This window comes from Hylaeus anthracinus, unplaced genomic scaffold (assembly GCF_026225885.1).
Source record: "Hylaeus anthracinus isolate JK02 unplaced genomic scaffold, UHH_iyHylAnth1.0_haploid 0, whole genome shotgun sequence".
NCBI classification, from domain to species: Eukaryota; Metazoa; Arthropoda; class Insecta; order Hymenoptera; family Colletidae; genus Hylaeus; species Hylaeus anthracinus.
Genome location: NW_026533254.1, coordinates 18,872,098 through 18,892,511, shown reverse-complemented (window position 1 = coordinate 18,892,511; position 20,414 = coordinate 18,872,098). Strand labels below are relative to the sequence as shown.

Below are 20,414 nucleotides of genomic sequence, written 5' to 3'. Positions count from 1 at the left end.
CCAGACCTAACCCAGACCTAACCCAGACCTAACCCAGACCTAACCCAGACCTAACCCAGACCTAACCCAGACCTAACCCAGACCTAACCCAGACCTAACCCAGACCTAACCCAGACCTAACCCAGACCTAACCCAGACCTAACCCAGACCTAACCCAGACCTAACCCAGACCTAACCCAGACCTAACCCAGACCTAACCACCCGACAACGTGAGGGAGAGCCACCAATCTCTCCTCTTGGGAGGAGAGAAGTCCTTCTACGTTGCCGGTCGGCCATTAACTGGTGAAATGGAAAGGGTGCAGCCCTCCCCGGCGCTGCCGGGGAGGGGGGGTCACAGTCGAGTCGAGTCGGTGCGCGCGCACCGATCTTCCTTCCGCGTAGAGTAGACTTGAGTCTAGTCTATGTGGTGGTGGAAGACCGGCCCGTGCCGACGCAACGCGGCGCGACTCGACTGCGACCCCAAGGGAAGGGATTTAGAAGTTGTATATATACGAGAGAAAGACTGCTCGAGCGCTTGCGAGAAAGTCGCTGACTTGACGCTGATGTCCCTCTAGCGGCGAGGAATGCGAAATCAATCTATTGCTACTGTTGTGTTGCATTCGGTTCCGACAGCGGAAAGTAATAATTATTATTATTTATTAGTTAATATCGACGACGTACGATACCGCGACTATGATTCCGTTAACCTTTTGCACTCGGATATCCACTGGGGATAGAGTCACGTTGTACGTGACAGATATTACAGGTTATGTTAATTAGTTAATTCGACCGTGTTCCCTTGGATAAACGTGTGCTTATGGAAATGGAAATTGCGAGAGAAAGCGGGCCAACCATTCCTTAACTATGAATAGTTGTTCTGTGAAAAGAGTATCAAGTAAAGGATTTCCTATAAATGGCTTCGGTCTCTGTTTAATGATCAAATGTGCCTGACAATGATGTACTATTGACATATTGTTATTTGTGTTAACAGTGTCATTATGTGTTGTTGAAGCACCTTATACGTATACCTTATCTATCTGGAAAGATCGAATTTAAATAGAGAGAAAGAAAAATGGTTGATTGATTGATTAAACGGAACAATATTGATTTCGAGTCGATCCAGTGCCACAAGAAGAAAGAACAAGTATTAAGCCTGTTCGATCAACATGATTTCAGTTTCAGTTTGTATTCGTGTGTGCATGATGCCATCTTTAAATTAAAATCAATGTCTGCAACCACAATCAAGGCTGCTTGTTTAACATTGAGAGTAATTCCATTATTATTACTGGATACTTGATATTTCAACTAAAACCAAGTAACTGTTTACTTAATTATTCATTTATATACAATATTTCAAACTAAGACATCGATCGAATCCTTGCCACTTGATGTATATGAATTACATTTAGGATTTACTACCAAGTATAAGGTTACTCCATATATATGTTACTTATGCCCTCGTAAGCTTTAAAAGAAGTAATAATCATATATAATCATTGCAACTACCAAAAAATACACACGTTTACAAAGTTATATGCTATAACTTTACTTATTTATATATATATATACGAGTTAACCAATGTATCATGTTCCACACTCTGATTCACACACGCACTCTGTATCTCACTGACACTACGTACCAACAACTGCACTCGTCAACAAACAATCAAGATCGGTGCAAACACCCACTTGTTGTCCAAGACGAGTTTTGCGATCGTACTAGCAAAAGGCACTCCTATAGAGGTTTCTTCTCTCGTATAAGCTTCGAGGCACAATCTTGAGCACAAAAAAAGCAAAAAAAAAAGACTCCACTCCAAGGAGCCATAAGCTAACCTCGATTCACATTTCCCATCATATAACCTCCGCAAACATCTTCGAGCACTTATTCTTCTCTTCTCCCTGCAAAATTGGAATTACGTTAGATTACTTCTCTTCCCACATAAAGAAACCAACCATAGCGAACCAAATAGAAACAACCACCTTTATTGACACATTCGATAACCTCTGCAGACGTCTTCGCTTGCTCATCCTTCTCCTCTCTCTGCAAACTTTTCAAACTATATTACATTACTTGATCTCACGCATAAAGAGACGAATAAATTAATGCTTACCGGGATCCATGGAATCAACCAACATTCGTTACTTTTCACCTACAACGTATAATAAGGTTCGGTACGTTTCGTTTCGACAAAGTTATGTTGAAATCGATTGTACTACTCCCTACTCGCGTCTGGACACCACTGGACACTGCACGAAGAACGATGCACGAATCGTCAGCGACAGTCAGCATTGGAACGACGGAGATGAGATAGGCGGGAGATACGGGCGGCCCGGTTCTTTACGTTTTGTAAAGAGAACAAAAAAACCGTGTTTATACATTTAATCCGTCGGCATAATAGCTACATTACATTGTACTATAAATTCATCGTATACTTAATACCATTCTCGATTTAACACATTTAACATTGTCGATACCAAATACCCACATATAAAGCGTACCTTTTGCATCGCAATACTCGGTTACAACAAATGGTAAAATGGCATATTTTTTGCTTTTATTCAGTTATGTTAATTCATAGTTTGATTATAAAACTCGTTTTTAATTTGGCAGTTTGACATTAACAGTCAAACACGATTTTAGCGAGATCGGATATCCATAACGGAATTCAGCGAGCAACGATCTAATTGTATTCAATTTCTCGTAAGTAGTGATAACAATTCTATAGAGTAATCGAGAGAACAGTAAACAGTGATCGAGTATTTTATAGATACGACTGACATGGGTCAATTTCGTAATACGACGTATACGAGATACTTGTTTCCCTCGAGTGTAAGCGGTTGGCGAGTACCAGCAATTATTTATTTATCATTTTAACCGATGTAATTCGAACCTAATATCCAATAACGGATCGTGTATTCGTCGAACCACCTTCCCTAACCATTGCATAGACTAGACATCTTCTTCTATAGTAAAGTATCGAATACGGTTTAGACAGTTGAACGCGATATAATAATTTACGTTACGCTATTGTAGCTGGTATTTGCATTCGAATATCGATTTTCCCTTTTCGATATATCATCGTGTTTAAAAAAAAAAAAAAAAAAGAATGAAAATAAACATTGTTAGCATCGAAATTGCAATCCATTCGTGGAAAAGAAACAACACGTTGTTCGGATAGGATCGGCTGCGCGTGGAATTCTGTTACGGCTTATCGTTACGAGATGCTAGGAGAACGATTCGCAAGATTACCAGAAAAACCTATCTCGCGGTGAGGAGTTCTCGTAGGTGTTCTGAAAGCGCGAAGCGTCGTAGGTCGAGAGAAGGTCGCCAATGATTTCGAAGCTCCGCCTACCAAGCAGGGGTTGGAAGCAACCCGTAGTCAGGGTAGCCCGCGCAGGGCTGAATTCTATATCACGTTGTGGGCGTAGACGTACCGTAGACACAACCCCCGATGTATACACCCTGTCTTTTCACTGTTCACCGAGATCAAATCACTCGTCTCAGTCCTATCTTTGATCTTTCCGGTGAAGCAACACGGTGGCTTTAAAAATACGAGCGACGGCTCGTTGTGTTTTCCTTTGGATTATCGAGATTCTTAACTGTGTCGTTTTCGTGGGTCGCGTTGACGTATATTATTGAAACGGATTAAACGAAAAGAGCGAACGGTGACGAGAATGAATCAAGATCAGGAGGTACCCGCGACAACTACGGATTTGACGCGATTGGTAAGACGAACAATATATAATATTTTATCCTATTATTTTCTTGTCTTGTAATTGTTGGTAGTCTTTTCTGTTTGTCGGTAAGGAAATGAGTTACTAGTAAGAATTTACGAGATAAGTATTAATGGACCGGTATTATTTCCATGACTGACATGGGTCAGGGCACATCATGCTCGATGATGTTGCGTGCAGAATTCTCGTAGTCTAGTTTTGTCAAGTGTTACGTACGAGTCTTTGATCGATCGATTGTTACATAAAAAAGAAAAAAAAAAAACGATAGACACTCGACAAGATATGTCCAACTTTTTGACGCGCTCTCGACATAATACAACTATTTGGTATCCAACTACTTGTCAGTTAACGTTATCTACGGGTTTCCCTCCCGTAGAGGAGGGGACCAAACTAAAGAAAAGAAATATGATATTTTGATATCTAACAGCTGAAGAATGGCGTTGAAAATGTTAAATGTGTTAAGATGGTCATCGCGTCTTTGCGAATAGCGAAGAATCAAGATTCAAGACTCACCGTTACCTGCAATTACGTCTCTCGAGTCCCACTTTTAGTCTCCCCTAAACCGATCGACACGTCACGATAAAGTCGTAAGCGTGGCTGGCAAGCAAGCCGTAGTCGACCGAGTCGGTAAACGTATAGTATAATATAATATAATGCACTACTCGGGCGATGATCCTCGAGTGTCGAATTGCCACGGCACGCGCCACCACGGTCCGATGGATCGTCCCACGGGTGCCACCCCTTTTGTGCCTTCTAAACACGTAATTGTCACCACCACTCATCCCTCCCAGCGCCTCGTGGCTGGGGCACGAAAACGGGACCAGGCATCCAGTACGCGTATCCACCACCTACGGTGACTACGGTGCAAGGGAGCCGTGAGTGTCCGACGGACGGACGGACGGACGGACACCCCTCGTCAGGGACAAAGGGAGACACGATGCAAGTTTAACAGCGGAACCACTTGATTTACGTTTGTTGATTCTAAAAATCACTCGATTCCCACACACCCGCCCTGCTGCGTCGACCTAATGATTAATTTTTGCTACCCCTGTGCGTTAGCATATGTTACCTTTACCACTTGAATTTCCCATGATTATGGCTCGGACGATTTGTTGGTAACGACGAGTGTGGGCCAACGCCTCCGAAAATTCATCTGCAACAACAAATTCCAGGAATCCCGTACGTAACGAACGCGTTTCATACTCGATTTATTGGAGCGACGTTGTTTCTTCTCGCGAAATGAAATAGTTTCTTTCTTTCTATATAGTATGAGAAGATCCGAGAGAGAGCAATTAGTAGATAGACTCAGCTGGTGACACCCTATGATCAGAAAGATCGTCTTGTCATCTGGCATTGTTCGTATTCCGACTTTCGGAACAGTCATTGTTTTCTCACCCTCCATACGAGACAGCGATGAAAAGAAAAAGGGAAAAACTTTCTTCCCGTGGCGGCAACGCCTTTTGCCTTTCCTAATTGATCAAATTGGACGACCAATCTCGACAGAGATTGGATGATCGTTAATCAACGAGGAAGGATGCTCGTAATGTTGCGCGCTGCCTAAAATGCGTTTACTTTACGAATCTTAATTATGTTTATACCGATAAAAATGAAGACAGACCCGTAGGATTTACGGTGTTGGAATCCTTGAAACGTTCTTCTTCTTGTTATTCTCTGGCGTGGCGAATCCGTCGCGCTGGCGTTGGCGTTGGCGTTGGCGTTGGCGTTGGCGTTGACGTTGGCGTCGACGTCGGCGGAATCGACGAGATTCACCGACGGCAAAGAAATATTCTGTTTGAAACGTGTTGTCTACTCGATGACTTTATTATAAACCGAACCAAAGTGCGCAATTACGAGGGTGGTGTACAAGGGGAATTGGGGCGACGACCCCTCGCAGCATCATCGGAAACGATGGGGCGTCGTTCCTCCCTCCGCGATTCATGGGTATCTCGTTTTCACTAGGTACAAAAACGTATTCGTTCGTTTGCTCGTACATGACACGCGTACCCTCAAAGATCCACTTACGACGCGCGTCTTTTACATGAAAACACATTTGTGATCGGATAGGTCAGGGGAATGAGGGAGAAACATTTAAACGACACGTGATCATGTTTGCGCATTTTTCTTACGAGTCATTGGTTTGCAAACACGCTCGATTAACTTCTGGTCGGCTACGTTACAATCGTGGAACACGATATTATAATAAATTCCAATGTTGGTAAGGGAATCGTTAGTTAACGGCGACGTCGTGTTTATAAAATTTCGTGTTACATACTAATAATAGCACTAGTACTGATACTCTAATCGTTATTGTTCCAAATCCCATCTATCGAATAATATATGTAATAGTATGTCTATGTATATCTACGTATCAATTGTTTAAAGCTGTCGTCGTGGCATGGCAACGTGCTTCGCGTATCGCGTTGGTGGAATTAAAGATCGAATGTAATATCGGAGAATGTAATTAAAATTCATATTAGGGGGCATATTCATGGCTTGTGGATTAAGAGTGGTGAGCCATCGCGGGAACTAATTATGAATGACTATTAATTGCAATCAGAAGAGAATCTAGGGTCGAAGCAATGAACGTAAGCGGAAAAGGAAATCGATCGCGTCTTCGTAAACGATAATATCCTGTCGAATTAAATACAAGGGAAAGAAAAGAAAATAGAGGTGGTAACCTATCGATAAAGTGATAAACCGATATAGAAAGATGATCGTCGCGTCGCGTCGCGTCGCGTCGCGTCGTCTCGAGCTTTTGCTCTAGGTATATTGTTAAATAGGTACATTATCGGTCGAGGTTCTTTGGGTGTATCGATGATAAAGGCGCCTCGAGCGTTTGCGAAACAAAGCGATCTTGTTGGTTTTTTTGCATTTCAAAGTGTAAACGATCAACGCAAACCACAGCACAGCAAAACTTGCCAAAGTAAAAGCAGACGACGACACGACGTTATTGGAATTTCCAAAACCGATAACCAGCTTTACCACTAGATTGCTCCGCAAGGAGGAAACCATCCAATCGTTCACCGGATGTCCTCCTTGCCTTCTCTCTCCCGTATTCTCCAACCTCTTCTTTCTCATTGTGCCACGATTACACTGCTTTCCCTCGAAATCCTCTTCCTCTCGACGATACTCCTTTCACCTACGAATTGCTACCTACGTTCCTTTTCCTCTACCTCGCGATTTTACACCAATTTCGAGCCGATTCTCCGCCTATATTTTCTCCAAAATATTTTCATTCTCGTATGGTGATCGCTGAAAGGTGAAATCGATTTCTTGGGCAAATTTTCTCGATCGAACCATTACATTTCGTTGTTAGTGTGCGAATTGTATCGGGTTTAGGCGTAAGAACATCGAATAGCAAACGCGAATGTCGAGATCGAATGCAACGCGTTCGTTGCTTTGGTTCGCGTTTGGCCATTACCTTAGCGCCTTATCGGTACTACACCGATCACCGGACCTCTTAACCAGCTTGTATGTCTTTTCAGCCCACCGAAGAGTTCAACAGATTGAACGAACCGCTTCAAACGGTTGTCTCGGGATATTGCCCCGTTAATTATTCGGCGACTCAGGCACAGACGTCCACCGACAACAAGTTACATCCCGGTAAGTAGAGCCGTCCTAAGCTCCGAACAACTTTGCTATAGCTAGCAAATAAACGGTCAAAGATATTCGGGGGGAGGGGGGGGGGGTTGTGGTCCGACTAAATCTCTCTAGAACGAAATCGAAGAGAAAGTTGTGAGATGAGGGGCGGTCCCTGGTTCTTCCTCCGAGTCGTTGATTTTCAACCTCTTTGATACGATGTTGCTCGGGAACATCGAGTCTCCGGCATGATACAAAGTCTCAGCCGCGTCTTCGTTTTCCTGCAGACACGGCTACACGTCGATTGTATACGAAGAAAGTACACTGAGATAGACTGACGGAGGAGGGTGGATAGACTGAGAGAGAGAAAAGTCACAGCACGTCTCGAAGGACGTGCTGGATGTACGCGAACCGAGTACGTACAACGAGGGTGAAGAGAGAACCTCCCCCTGAAGTGAGCCTGTCACTGGCAGGCAGGCAAGCGAGTCGATATCTTTATATAGTCGCATCAACGACGATATTATTTTCTACGGCTTGTGGATGCAATTACGTTTCGAAACCGTTACAACCTTACAATAAACGTGTATAATAAAACACGTACAAGTAGGCAAGTTTCGTATCACGGTATCTCGAACGGTAGGACGGTAGGTAGTGTTAACTATCCAGAGGGAGTTATATTTTTTTCATCGGTGACACCTTATAAATTCATCCAACTTGTCGAATAATTCACGCGCGTATATATCTACGTACAATCGAACGAATACCAATTATTTCAAAAGAACAAATTCTATAGGGTACACCGCGGTCGCGTCGAGTCGCGCGCGTCGATTTATCTCCTAGATATCGGTAGTTTTACTCAACCTTGACCCAGAAATCCGACGACGGCACGACGACAAGTCTCACAATCAGGATGAATTCGATAACGTATAACCTATTATCGGCGCAAACAGCCCCATGGGGCAGTCGATGCCGGCTGTACCCCCCGTAGGATTCGTAACCACCCTACCGACGTCTGGGCACAGTGATTGACACTTTATATCTAACATCGGCATGCTGTACGGGTGTGAACCACCAGTCGGGATGGACCACCGCCTCTACCTAACTCAATCACTGCCTATAATGCTGCAATTTCTCTGTAGTAATCGCGTTACGCCCTACCAGTGTTGCCATCCACTTTTCCACGACGATTCACTGTGTGTGTAAAGAAATTGAAACGTCGACAAACTCACCGCGAACGAAAGAACCACATACTTTTCCTCTCGCTTTTCACCTTTCGACTTTCCTTTTTTTCTTTTATTACGTACAAATAGATTCGATCGCGGAAATATTTTGCTACAAATATGTCTCGAGGAAACATTTTGCGATGTCTAACAACTTGTCTTGTATTCGAGTTTGTATATAATCCATGCGTAATTAAAGTATATTCACGAATTATTAATATCACGAATGTACACTCTCTTCTACGGGAGGCTATCGAGATTTGAATTATCGAGACTTGACTCGTCTACTTCGCCTCGAGCGTTATTACGACTTGAACTGGAACGCGCATTATCATCCACGAGGGCAAGTAAATGCGATTCGTCAGGGCGGGATCGTCACTGGGAACAAAACGTGGTTACCGACGAGTGGCTACCCGTAGCGAATTCTAGTAGCCCATTAAACCAACCCCATGCACCATACATAGACATATATTTCTCTTTCATTCTTATATGTATCCTACTCGACGAATGGCTTGTTTTTCCTAATGATTCATCCCCTACTTTCTGCCATTGTTCCATCTTATTATATCTCTCGCGAGACAAATCATTTCACTCATCGCGAAATCATTACTCGGAAATAATTTCACGTGTCAAAGAATACGCGCTGTCGGCACATTTCGTCGCTTGCCTCTTCTCTTCTTTCCTTTCTTTCCTTTGCTTTGCCTTTTGCTTGAAATTACCAACATGACCGACGGATATTTCGATAAACCAGCCAGCACCGTATCTCGACAAAAACGATGGTTATAACGTGTAGGATGCTCGTTGTTTTACAACCCGTTCATAAATTTATACACTCGATTCGAAAACTGTCATCATCAACGAATGTCAGAAATTCTCATTTTTACGTTGCAATTGTTGAATTGAACGTGTAAAAGGAGGGAAATTTGATTTCAGAAAACGAAATATACTCCGAGCAGGAATACAGACAGGAACCTTGGCTTCAAGATGGTGAGTAACATTTGCATTTATACAACGAATAAGTAAAGAATTGTCGATTTAAGAAATGTTTCACTTGTTCAAATTGTACAAATACCTACTAGAATTCAATCTTTTATTTTACTACTAAAGTGACTATTCACTTTAGTATATATGTATATGAGCATACACGCAACGGCTCACTCGGGGAGAGGCTCGCCCATACGGGTCACCTACGCAGCCAAACCGAAACGTCTATGTCAGCTTCCGAGGCCGACACATATGCCTGACCTCTCCGGTAAACCGTTACCTGTACTCTCTAAGAGACCTAAGAAAAGATCAAGTTTATGATACGACCTGCCCTCTCGACTCAGAACAAATAAAGTCGAAACTTTTGCTTAATAAAATTAGTATTTTATCTTTTCATTTATACCTCGTTTCCAATAGCAATTGTTTGAAAAACGGGATTTACAATTGCCCGGATAGCTCAGTCGGTAGAGCATCAGACTTTTAATCTGAGGGTCCAGGGTTCGAGTCCCTGTTCGGGCGTGTTTTTTTTTTTTTTTTTTCTTTTCTTTTACTATTCGTATTTTCAACGCATCTATCATATAGTAAGAACTAAGTAAGAAGATTGTCTATACTTGAATCGTCAATGTATTATCGTGATTTCTGTCGATTCGATCGAAAGCTGTAAAATATTAACCTTTCGTATTTTCCATATTAAGCTTTTCATTGAAATGAAAAAAAACGCGCCGACATGCGACAATCAATCGTAACGCGCGCGTACGTAAATATTCTTGCTGGTGTAACATTGGAAAGAATCGTTGGTTACGTCGTAAAGCCATTACCAATTTCTTCGTAAATCTTCTTCCGAGACGATTAATTACAGTAGTCGGTCTACTGTTCGGAACATTAATTTTAATTACTCTGACCAACTGTAATGTACTGCACGGAAGATGCATCGAACTAATGAGAATAACGAGGGAATATCCAAGGACGAGTCGGTGAAAAATTGATTGCCTGTCAGGAGGGAGATCGTAATTATATGTATTCATAGCTGACGACTTACGACTACTTCCAACGTATTTCTTGTTTATTTTCATACAGTTAATCCGCGTTTATTCGTTAAATTGATTCATCGATCCTCCATCCTCGCGCGTTGCAGTCCGTTTTGTCGTAATTGTAAGGAGATTATAAAAATTGAAAAAAGAAGAAAAAAATTGGCGCTTGTAATGTAGATGGTAGGAAACTAGTGTTTATCGGGAACGATACGATGGATACGAAAGAATATAACAGTCTTTCTGCAGCTTTCCTTCGTTTATTAATCGCTCGATAGAATTTACTTGAATTTCTATTCTCTCCACGAATGTATTTTGCGAAAACATTTAGTATACTATGTATTTACCGGTAATGTTTGCTTGCCAAGATACTTTCAAAGATAAGATTCCATTTGGTCGGAATTGCATTACAGGTAGCGGTTGCGAGACGGAGGACAGCGAGCAATACGTGCCGGAGTTTCATCGAATGTCAAGTTAGTCGACAGATTTCGATACTTTTACGTACAAAGACTTTTTTCGGTCCAAGATTTTTTTTTTTTGTCTTCGACCTTTCGATTACTCGAATACCTTGCAACGTCTGGAGATTCCTAATTGCCACGTTCCGATAACATCAAGTAGAGGCGTATGTAGTTCGAAGGAAGTCAATCTCCATAGGAACGGAAGCTGCGCGGAAATGTAACGTGCAAGCAATTTAATCTCAACTGGAAAGAACTTGGATACAATCTGCGCGTACAGGAAGCTACGGATTTGCACTTGATGCGACGCGACGCGACGCGACGCGGTTCTTGCGTTCCGTGATCGAGTACATGCTTGGTTCGCGCGTCAACATCTTTTCCACGAGTATTCTTAACTTGGATTATTAGTACTTGGAGCTTTGAAAAAATGTTATTTAAAAAGAAAAAGGAATCTACTTAAAATACGTCGATTTTTCTAATTCAACAAAGTAGAAAGCCCCGTAAAAGCAAGAGAGGAAAAACGATGTTTACCTTTGGAAACACGTTTTCATTTAATAGAAAAACATTGGAAATTGATCTTTTTGCTTCGCTCGTCCGACAGTGAAATTTCGTTTCGACTGGCGAGAGCAATATCGAGACTTTATTAAAAAAGGCAATAAACTGCCCGGGGCTGGTGTTTTTAAAGCGGCAATATCGCGTTACACGAGGAAGCACTTTATATTAAGTCCGAAGGCTTTTTTTCATCCCCTTCCTTGAATCTCGGCTGATTACCCGAGTCTCTCGACTCCAACCACTAGCTCAGTTTATCGAACAACGACTCGATATCGCGCCACAAGCAATCGCTCGGTTCCCGCGAAATTTTGCTAATCCGTCCAGCAGCACTGTGTATGGCGAAACCGGCAAATATTTCGATACGCTGGGAATAGATGGATGAATGTGGGGGCGGGGGGCAAACGGCCAGAGGGTACGCCGGATAATGTCTATATGCTCACTTACACACGCATCTTCCTCTCGACGTACATGTGCTGGTTCGATAAAGAAATTTCTTGTTAGTAATAATGCGATCTATACGGAACCTGTCCTGTAATACGTGATACAACCGAAAAGATTGGCTTTCTTACATAGAAATACATCGATCGAAAATCTAACAAAAATTGCTTCGGGATAAATTTCGTTTTCTTCCAAGTTGAATTACGATTGTAATGGAAAGGATGGCGTTTCCGATATTCGCATTCTAATCACGTGTTGATCGTGGATGAGACGGAACCTTTGGCGGATGGACCAAAGAAACGATTACCAAATTTGCATACATGTATTATAATTATAAATCATGGCTTGTAATTGACTGCATCGTAACGCGAGCTTAAATTTGCTCTCGATCTGTTAATTTTATTCGGTGCAGTGCAGTGGTGCGGCATTTCTCGTTTGCGCGCGTATTGCTCGCGCAAATATTCGAAGCGTACCCGGTCCGAGGTAAACAATGCAACTGCAGCCAAGATTTACCGATGAACGTTTATTCGGGGTATCGTTCGCCGAGTATCGTTACGTTCTACACACCACGGTGTAACGGCACGAAAATAACTGACGAGAGGATCGTAAGAAGCTAACTTTGTTTTCTTTGTCTCGTGTTTCATTCGAAACCGACAGAAGATTGCAACATTGTCGATTGACCTTTGTCTGTTGACTGTTGGTCGCAGGGACACGATAAATCGCCGCGTATCGCGAACGGAATTGTTATCGTACGAGAGCGTTTCGTTGTTACAAGTTACAAGCAATCGAGAGGACATAGTCCCGAGATGAAGAAAGAAAATCGTGTTGAGATTGAAAATCCGTATGTTTTCGAGCAACTTAGTCGCGAGTCGTTGACTGTTGGCGGTTCTCCCGTGGCAGACAGGCTTCCGATGTTTGCAAATACAATGATTGCCCGGAGCATCTGACTTATGCTTCCCACGGCCAAAGTTTGTTTGATTTATCGGGGGTACCGCACCCTCGGCTGCGCAAAGTCGTCGACGGCCCCATTAGAACCGAATCCACCCCTCGCGCGAACCATTGCAGCGATGCGCTGTGTTGCTTCCGCTACGACACGCGTCCTTACGATGTCGCGGCACCCCGCTGCGCTTTGCTGCGTTACGTTTCGCCGCGGTCGCATCGCATCGTATCGCATCGCACCGCACCGCACCGCACCGCACCGCACCGCACCGCACCGCACCGCACCGCACCGCACCGCACCGCACCGCACCGCACCGCACCGCACCGAACCGCACCAATCTTCATTCGGAAGAAACGATCCTCGCTCGATCGATTCGATCAAATATTGTTTATATGCTCCAAGTATGTCCGCGCAAAGAACGGATGTTTCGCGAAAACATCCTACTAACGATAAATATCATAACGAACGAAACGATCCAAGTATGTATAGTATTGTATATCGATCTATTTTCTCAGATGCCAGCGTAAAGCAGGAATCTGCGAATTGTAGGAGAATCAACGATTCCAATTACACGCAATATCAAGCATCGATTAATCATTCGCACGGCCAAGGCAGTATCTTCCTCGATCTCGATCCAGACAACCGTCCAAACTGCTTTGGGTAAGCGAAACAAAGCTTCGAGAACTGATATTGATCCAATTGCGAATCAAAGTATTATTCTTGTCTTTGATGCACGGTACATTTTGCAATGTGCCGCGCGGATGAAATCAAATCGGATAGAATAAAAGAATCTGAAATGAAAATATTTCGTCGTCGAGCGGAAAACCAATAAAGATCGTTTACTACTATGTTGCACAGAAATGGAAAACTGAATTCGCGGACAAGCGATGTCGCGAAACGCATCGCGGTAAAGGAGGAACCGACGGACAGAGGATACGGGGAACCGATACCCGTAACGAACATAGCCACGTCGGCTTCGATCGTCCAGGAAAACCGAAGCAGTAAGAGATACTAATGATTTTTCAGCATTAATTAACACGGTAACGTATAGCGAATCCGATATAGTCCAATCTACTACGACTAATCAACGTTTCCCCTCTTCTTACACGTATCATACAACGTGACCGTGACAAATTTCTCGACAATGGATTCACGTGGCCTGCCGCTCTCCTATAGATCCCATAAATAACCGAAGCGCAGGGGTAGTAGTTTAGCTTCCATCCATTAATCGAACTCTAGCTCGAGCTCTTCTTCCGGACTCTGTTCTTGGACTGTACCGTACTTTAATAACGTCATCCGAGTCCATTGTATTTACCCTGTTGTCTTCTCGATTGTCGTTTGCCAAGCGTAAAAAGCTATAGAAAAATCTATACTTGTTATAATTCGTTGAATAGATTTTTGCCGAGATGGAAGTTTGGCCAGGGTAGAGAGTACCGAGTAAGAGAATTCTCGAGAATGTTTCAGCGGGGAATCTATAGCTCGTGTAACGTTTGTCGGTGATGCAGTGGATTGGCTCACGCGTGACTAAGTACGCGTAAGTGAATAATTGAAGAATGCTTTCAACTCGAAAGCTGCGGAGTGCGCCTCGTAGGATTCTGCAAAAGCTACTAAACGATGGAAAGAGCATAGAATTCTCTCCCTGGGGAGACTGCGAATCAACGGGCTTTCTCTCGAACAAAGAAATCCGGTGAAAAATGAACGTTGCGAGACACGAAACGTTGCTGATCCACAGACATCGTCGGCATCGCATCGATTTGAAAGGATCGTATTATATGTATAATAAGATATATCGGAATCTCGAACAATCAGCGAAAGCTACCGCGCCGCGTGTTAAACTCTCCTAGCTAGACTATCGGACCATTACTTAATAGACTTGGACGCGAAGGCAAACATTGTACGATCCGACCGTAAAAGGCTGGAGAGCTGACGCAACAAGGGTCTGCAAGCTCATGGTTGGTAATCGGGCCGATTAGTCTTCCCTTTATTCACGCACGTACACCAAACGAATCCTTTAGGAACTCGGTTGCTGTATTCGCTGCCTGGCCGACATCGACACCACCGGCACCGTGCCGCTGTGTAACGGCGTATACCTACATATTTACTTTGCTAGTCACTCGGGAATTATGCTTCTACTTCTCTTCGCGTAATTCCTCTCTACCATTAAGCCGTTTCAATTATTTACACACAGTTTAGGTTAATAATAGGATTATACCTATCGTTGTTATCGATACCTCTCAACACATACGACCTAGCTACGCTCCGTGAATATACTCCCGATACGATGCGATACGACGCGATACGATGCGATGCGATGCGATGCCATCGTACAATGCCATGCATTCGACATAGGGCCTCGAAAACGCATGAAATGCTTCTCCCTCTCTTCTGGCAAAACTCTATTCTTTATTCTATTCTCTTCTGCACCTTTAATGTTGACGATAGTCAACATTAAAAAATCTCAAAGAAAATACAGGTTGATCTTTAACGGAATATAAGAATAGCACACGCGTGAATTTTCGTAGAGTAACGGAGACACGTGAAATCCGGTAGACGATCGACCGCGACAACCATATATGCCGACAACTACATACGTTCTCTCATTAGTTGGCTAAATCGACGAGCCGATATCGTCGAACGATATATATCGAGTGGAATAGTAATAACCAGTTAATGGGTAGAGATTGGTAGCCGCTACCCACTAATTAATTCGAACACGAGGATCGCCAGGATTACGGACGGTCAAGTTCGATTCATCGGCTGGCTATGGTGTTGGTCGTGTTTGCATGAAATGAAATCCCAACGTGTTGTGAATCTAGCCAATAAAAGCAATATCACGTTCGAAATTACAACAGACGATTCTACGATCAGACTAAACTTACGTCTAAACTTACGAGCAAGCTTATCGAGTTTCGTATCTTTTCGAATTTGAACATTTGTTGGACTTTTTAAACAAACGATGGAGTATTATCGAGATTATATTTATTCTATATAAGAATCATGATTAATAACACGCTATGGCTTACAATTAGTTGGAATAATTCGTTTCGGTGCAGACGGTTCTACGTAAATTCCCAGAAACGGAACTGAAGAAGAGCCGTTCGGCGCGTGAGGTGGGTGGAAAATGGACCTTACATTATTAAGTAACCTCTACTCCGGAATTCGGGGATCAGGCAGAGAGATAGAGGGGATCCGGGAGCAGAAGAGAGACGAGGAGAGAGGGTGAAGAAAGAACGAAGCTTCTCGTCTGAGAGTGGACGAGTGGAGGCCGTCCTCTTTTCCGTGCAACCCTTCTGCGCACCGCCCCTGACCAGTCCCGGCTTCAACCCTTTTCCTGCTCGGTACGTCGCCACCGGTTTCATCAGCTCGCGATTAATTTTAATCTAAAACTACCCGCAAAGCCTCTGGCCCCGGTTGCGCGTCGAGGTCGACCCCTTTCACCCCTCTTCGGAGAGACACTGAGTGCCACATTGGCCCGCAGCTTTTAACCCTCTCCGACTCCTCCTAGTCCCTGCCTGTCTCGTCTACACAAAATCGGGATCCGACCGCGACGCCGACGTTTACCAGCCAGGAAACTAAAGCTAACTCGCCGACACGATTAACCTCGTATAAGTAACCCTTCCTGTTGATTTACTTCGATCGCTAAAATTCCTGCTGGTTAACCACCATGGAATTTTATTATTTCACCGTTGTTGGTGCCGTTTGAGAAAAAGGACGAGTTCTATGTGATGTTTACGCGAACGAGCGTGTAAATTGGCCCGCTTTGGAAATTCGATGCGGAAATAAAAGAAATTCGTAAGTGGATACGCGGAAAAGATTCGTGATGCATATGTTAATTCGGAGAAATGCTAGGAAATTGAAATTTGAATAGCAACGAATTTCTGTCGTGTCGCCGCGTTCCTTTGAATGAAACAATTTTCATTGTCCTGTAGAAAACGGGCTGGACGTATCACGGTTAACAGCGTCGTGTTCCGGCTCGATATCGGAAGAGGAGGGTTCTCAATTTTTCAATATTCCCCGTACACGACTTGGAATGTAACCGGATTACGGGTCGAGAATAGCTTTTTCGGCTCGAGGGACCACGGCAACGGCAACGGCATCGGTGGGATGTTGGCGGTGTTGGTGCACCCCGAGAGGAGAGCACTCTCGATTAATATACATATCGCGCGAGCTCCGCGCGGTATTTCAGGCGGTGCCGCCATCCGCGAGCTTCGCCAAGCCGGCAACCCCGTGGGCTTTGAATATCAACCAATTTCCTGCCGATATTTGTGTGACGAGCACTTCACCGACAACCGTGCGTGAGTGCAATCGCTAATACGTTGCAGGCATTTCGTCCTTTTTCACGGTTCGCGTTGGATGTTGGATCTCGCCCTACTCCCATCCCCATTCCCACGCCCACCTCCACCGTCTTGCTCGTCGATCTTATCCTTGTCTCTTTGATGCTTGCCGGTCCAACAGCTGCATCGCGTACGCGTCAATTTATCTCACCTAATAACAAATAACTGATACGTACACGTTACGATGACTAATCCGAGTATTCGGAAATTATTCGATATCCATGCAGATGTAAAGCAGTTGTAATTTTCCACAGGCAATAACTTGGTATATCAGCAGCAACAACAGCAATACGGAAACGGAACGAGAAACGCCAGAGGTTCCCCGTCGCCTAACCGACCAGCTAGCACGTCTTCCGCTGCATCTCAATGGCACTCGACCGTGTCGGCGTCGAGCGGCGACGCTTTCTTTCCGCGACAGGAAAACTGGAGCTCGGACGTCTACGGGAAAAGAAGCGTGACACCTACGTGGACCGAGCTAGGGGTTCAATTAGATCCGAGAACGTCCACGTGGGAGAAACAAGGAAACTGTTACCAGAAGAAGGGATCTCCGACCTCTTGGAACGTAGATTATGCCAGCAAGAGGCCATCTTCGACGACAGGAGTGTCACCCTGGAGCGAAATGACCGTTGGCTATCAACAGCAACGTCGTGGTTCTCTTCAGCTCTGGCAGTTCTTGGTAACCTTGCTAGACGATCCCGCAAATGCACCTTGTATCGCATGGACCGGTCGTGGAATGGAGTTTAAACTGATCGAACCCGAAGAGGTGAAAAAAGCAGTGTATAGAATTGTGTCGTGTCGTGTCGTATCGTACCGTATTGTCTCTTTTCATATCGTATCGTATCGCATCGCATCGCATCGTATCGTATCGTATCGTATCGTATCGTATCGTATCAAGTGCACGTCGAAAATCGTACAATTATGTAATTCGACAGGTCTCGGTATCGCGAACAGTAAAACTCACTCTCCCTTTGTTTCTTCCACAGGTGGCACGTAGATGGGGCGTTCAAAAAAATCGACCGGCGATGAATTACGACAAACTAAGTAGGTCGCTGAGGTATTACTACGAGAAAGGAATAATGCAAAAGGTAGCAGGCGAAAGATACGTCTACAAATTCGTCTGCGATCCGGAAGCGTTATTTAATATGGCGTACGGCACTGGAGGATCGTCCAGTCTTCCTGGACAAGTACGGAACGGCGTTCGAAGTCAGTCCATGTCCGGCAAGATATCGTCCACGAATGATGTCTCCGAATTGAGAGAACATCCTACTGCTGGATACGGGGACGCAGTTCTCGCTATGTACTCGAATAGTGCGGCAGGTCAGCCTTCGTATACCTACTAACTTATTATCGATAGCGAATCGGTATCCAAGGAATAACGCTTGTTCAATGACAGTGGTAACGCAAACCGATGTAAATGAAAATTGTGCCACAAAAGACATTGACCGTGTAAAAAAAAAATTGCTTCGTTAATAATAACGTTTGCTTTTTCGATCGCGACAATTTCTCCGTCGGAGAACGATTGACAACGAACTGACAGACATTTTTCGACCGTGTTCAACGCTGAATACTTAGAAAAAAATTGCAATTATTCCGAATCGGTCCTCTTTCCTAAATAATACTAATGATTAATGATTAATGATTAATGATTACAACAAAATTGAACTCGTCACGTTTTGTACGCGACAGTGTACGGATCGTCCAGCTTACACCATCTGCACCAGTACCTCGGTGGTAACGACGGTTTCAAGACACCGCCAAACAGATATCATCCTCATTACTCGCACGAGTACAATGCCAACCATCATCATCCGCCATCGAGCTACGCAGAGACCTTTCTGAACTACAGCCGTTTGTCGTCCCACGATGCGTCAACCGAGTCTAGAAGTCAAGAATTACCGAGGCTCCTGTACGGTCAGGAAACGGACAGTACCAGCAGGGAGCGAGACGCGTCATCGATTTTGTACGACGGCGGTGCCGCTGCCGCTGCCGCCGCCGCCGCCGCCGCCGCCGTACAGAGAACACAATTACCGGCTGTTCCGACATTCTCGCAGCCAACCTTGCTCGACGCTACCACAACCACCACCGCTACCTCGAAAATTGAGCAAACTTCGTACGCTTGCCTCGGTGTAGGGAGCTGCGTCTGCTGAATTTCACGTAGCATTATCGAAAACTGACGAGTCAGAGATTGATTCTCCAAATGTTCTCTACGCGCTTCGAACAAAATCAATTGGACGCGAAAAGTCACATTTTCGGCTATAAATGAAGATTTTAGTCGAAAGTTTAGTTGAAAAACAAAGAGAAATTACCACGAAACGGTATGGTAGGGTAAATGGAAACGCACAAAGAGAGTAAGGGTGTCGTTTAACAGACTCGAACAACCACGTGATTTTCTTGTTTGATCCGCCTACGGTGGTAAATCGTCTCGAATACGGGTGAAAATTGAAAAAGGATGTCGAGAGTATTGCTCCTTACAAATAAACATACATATATCGACCGTATACGTGTTTGTCGATGGCCGCACGACATCATAAATTAGGCGGAAATTCGTTAGCGATCGTAGAAATAAATGGTAGACAATTGGATCTTCTGTATGTAGACTACTTGGAATCATTTGGTCGGCCATTCGCGTGACAATCGGCAAACGTGAAATGTAAATGGTCGTATTTCGATTGTGCATACGTGTTCGTATGAACCTGTAAATAGATATCTTGTAGTCGTGGAGATCCGGCTGTGCTCGTGGTCGTTGTTACGAGCTCGAGTAGTACTAAGTCATTGGATGCACTGTAATTTCTGTAAATAACAAATAAATCTCTATCGGAATATTAGATTTCAATTTGTTCGAGGATTCGTTCGAGCTTTTTCGTTTATCGGTCTTACCAAACTTATCTTCGTCTTATGTAGGTATCGATGATAGAAAGATGACAACGCGTGCAACGTTTATCAACGAAAGTAACGAGTGAAACCTGGTATGTCGGTTTCTCCTTCTCGCTCGAACGTGTTCCAACTAGTCGGTGACGTAAGCTCTGACTATTCGACTGAGGTCGACTCTGTCTATGTATTTCTGGCTATGACACGTACCACGTTCTTTATATCGATCCCTCTCTTTCTGTTCGATTTGAAAATCAACGGTTATCCTTGTTCCACCCGCGTAGATGTCTCGTTTGTGAACA

The 20,414-nt window shown here is 44.0% G+C and overlaps 1 protein-coding gene, 1 long non-coding RNA gene and 1 other non-coding gene across 3 annotated transcripts; 2 read left to right on the top strand and 1 right to left on the bottom strand.

Annotated features, from left to right (window-relative positions):
• Positions 1 to 1,556: 1,556 nt before the first annotated feature.
• Positions 1,557 to 2,688, bottom strand: LOC128886117 (uncharacterized). The gene is made up of 3 exons (XR_008459741.1): positions 2,091 to 2,688; positions 1,960 to 2,027; positions 1,557 to 1,878 (listed from the first exon to the last, which is right to left on the bottom strand). It is a non-coding gene; the product is annotated as an uncharacterized LOC128886117 (long non-coding RNA).
• Positions 2,689 to 2,698: 10 nt separating this feature from the next.
• LOC128885926 (ETS translocation variant 1-like) lies at positions 2,699 to 20,078 on the top strand. The gene is made up of 9 exons (XM_054140320.1): positions 2,699 to 3,705; positions 7,200 to 7,317; positions 9,447 to 9,500; positions 10,939 to 10,998; positions 13,426 to 13,570; positions 13,769 to 13,911; positions 17,499 to 18,007; positions 18,228 to 18,561; positions 18,931 to 20,078. The coding sequence occupies exons 1-9, from the start codon at positions 3,655 to 3,657 to the stop codon at positions 19,389 to 19,391; spliced, it is 1,875 nt and encodes a 624-aa protein (XP_053996295.1). The 5' UTR covers positions 2,699 to 3,654; the 3' UTR covers positions 19,392 to 20,078.
• Positions 9,944 to 10,016, top strand: Trnak-uuu (transfer RNA lysine (anticodon UUU)). The gene has a single exon. It is a non-coding gene; the product is annotated as a tRNA-Lys (tRNA).
• Positions 20,079 to 20,414: the final 336 nt, after the last annotated feature.

Excerpts from the sequence above, each read along its gene's own strand:
- LOC128885926 (XM_054140320.1), top strand. The coding sequence starts at position 3,655 with ATGAATCAAGATCAGGAGGTACCCGCGACAACTACGGATTTGACGCGA. Across the intron at positions 7,318-9,446 it reads CGACAACAAGTTACATCCCG|AAAACGAAATATACTCCGAG; the intron begins GTAAGTAGAGCC and ends ATTTGATTTCAG. Across the intron at positions 18,008-18,227 it reads AACTGATCGAACCCGAAGAG|GTGGCACGTAGATGGGGCGT; the intron begins GTGAAAAAAGCA and ends TTTCTTCCACAG.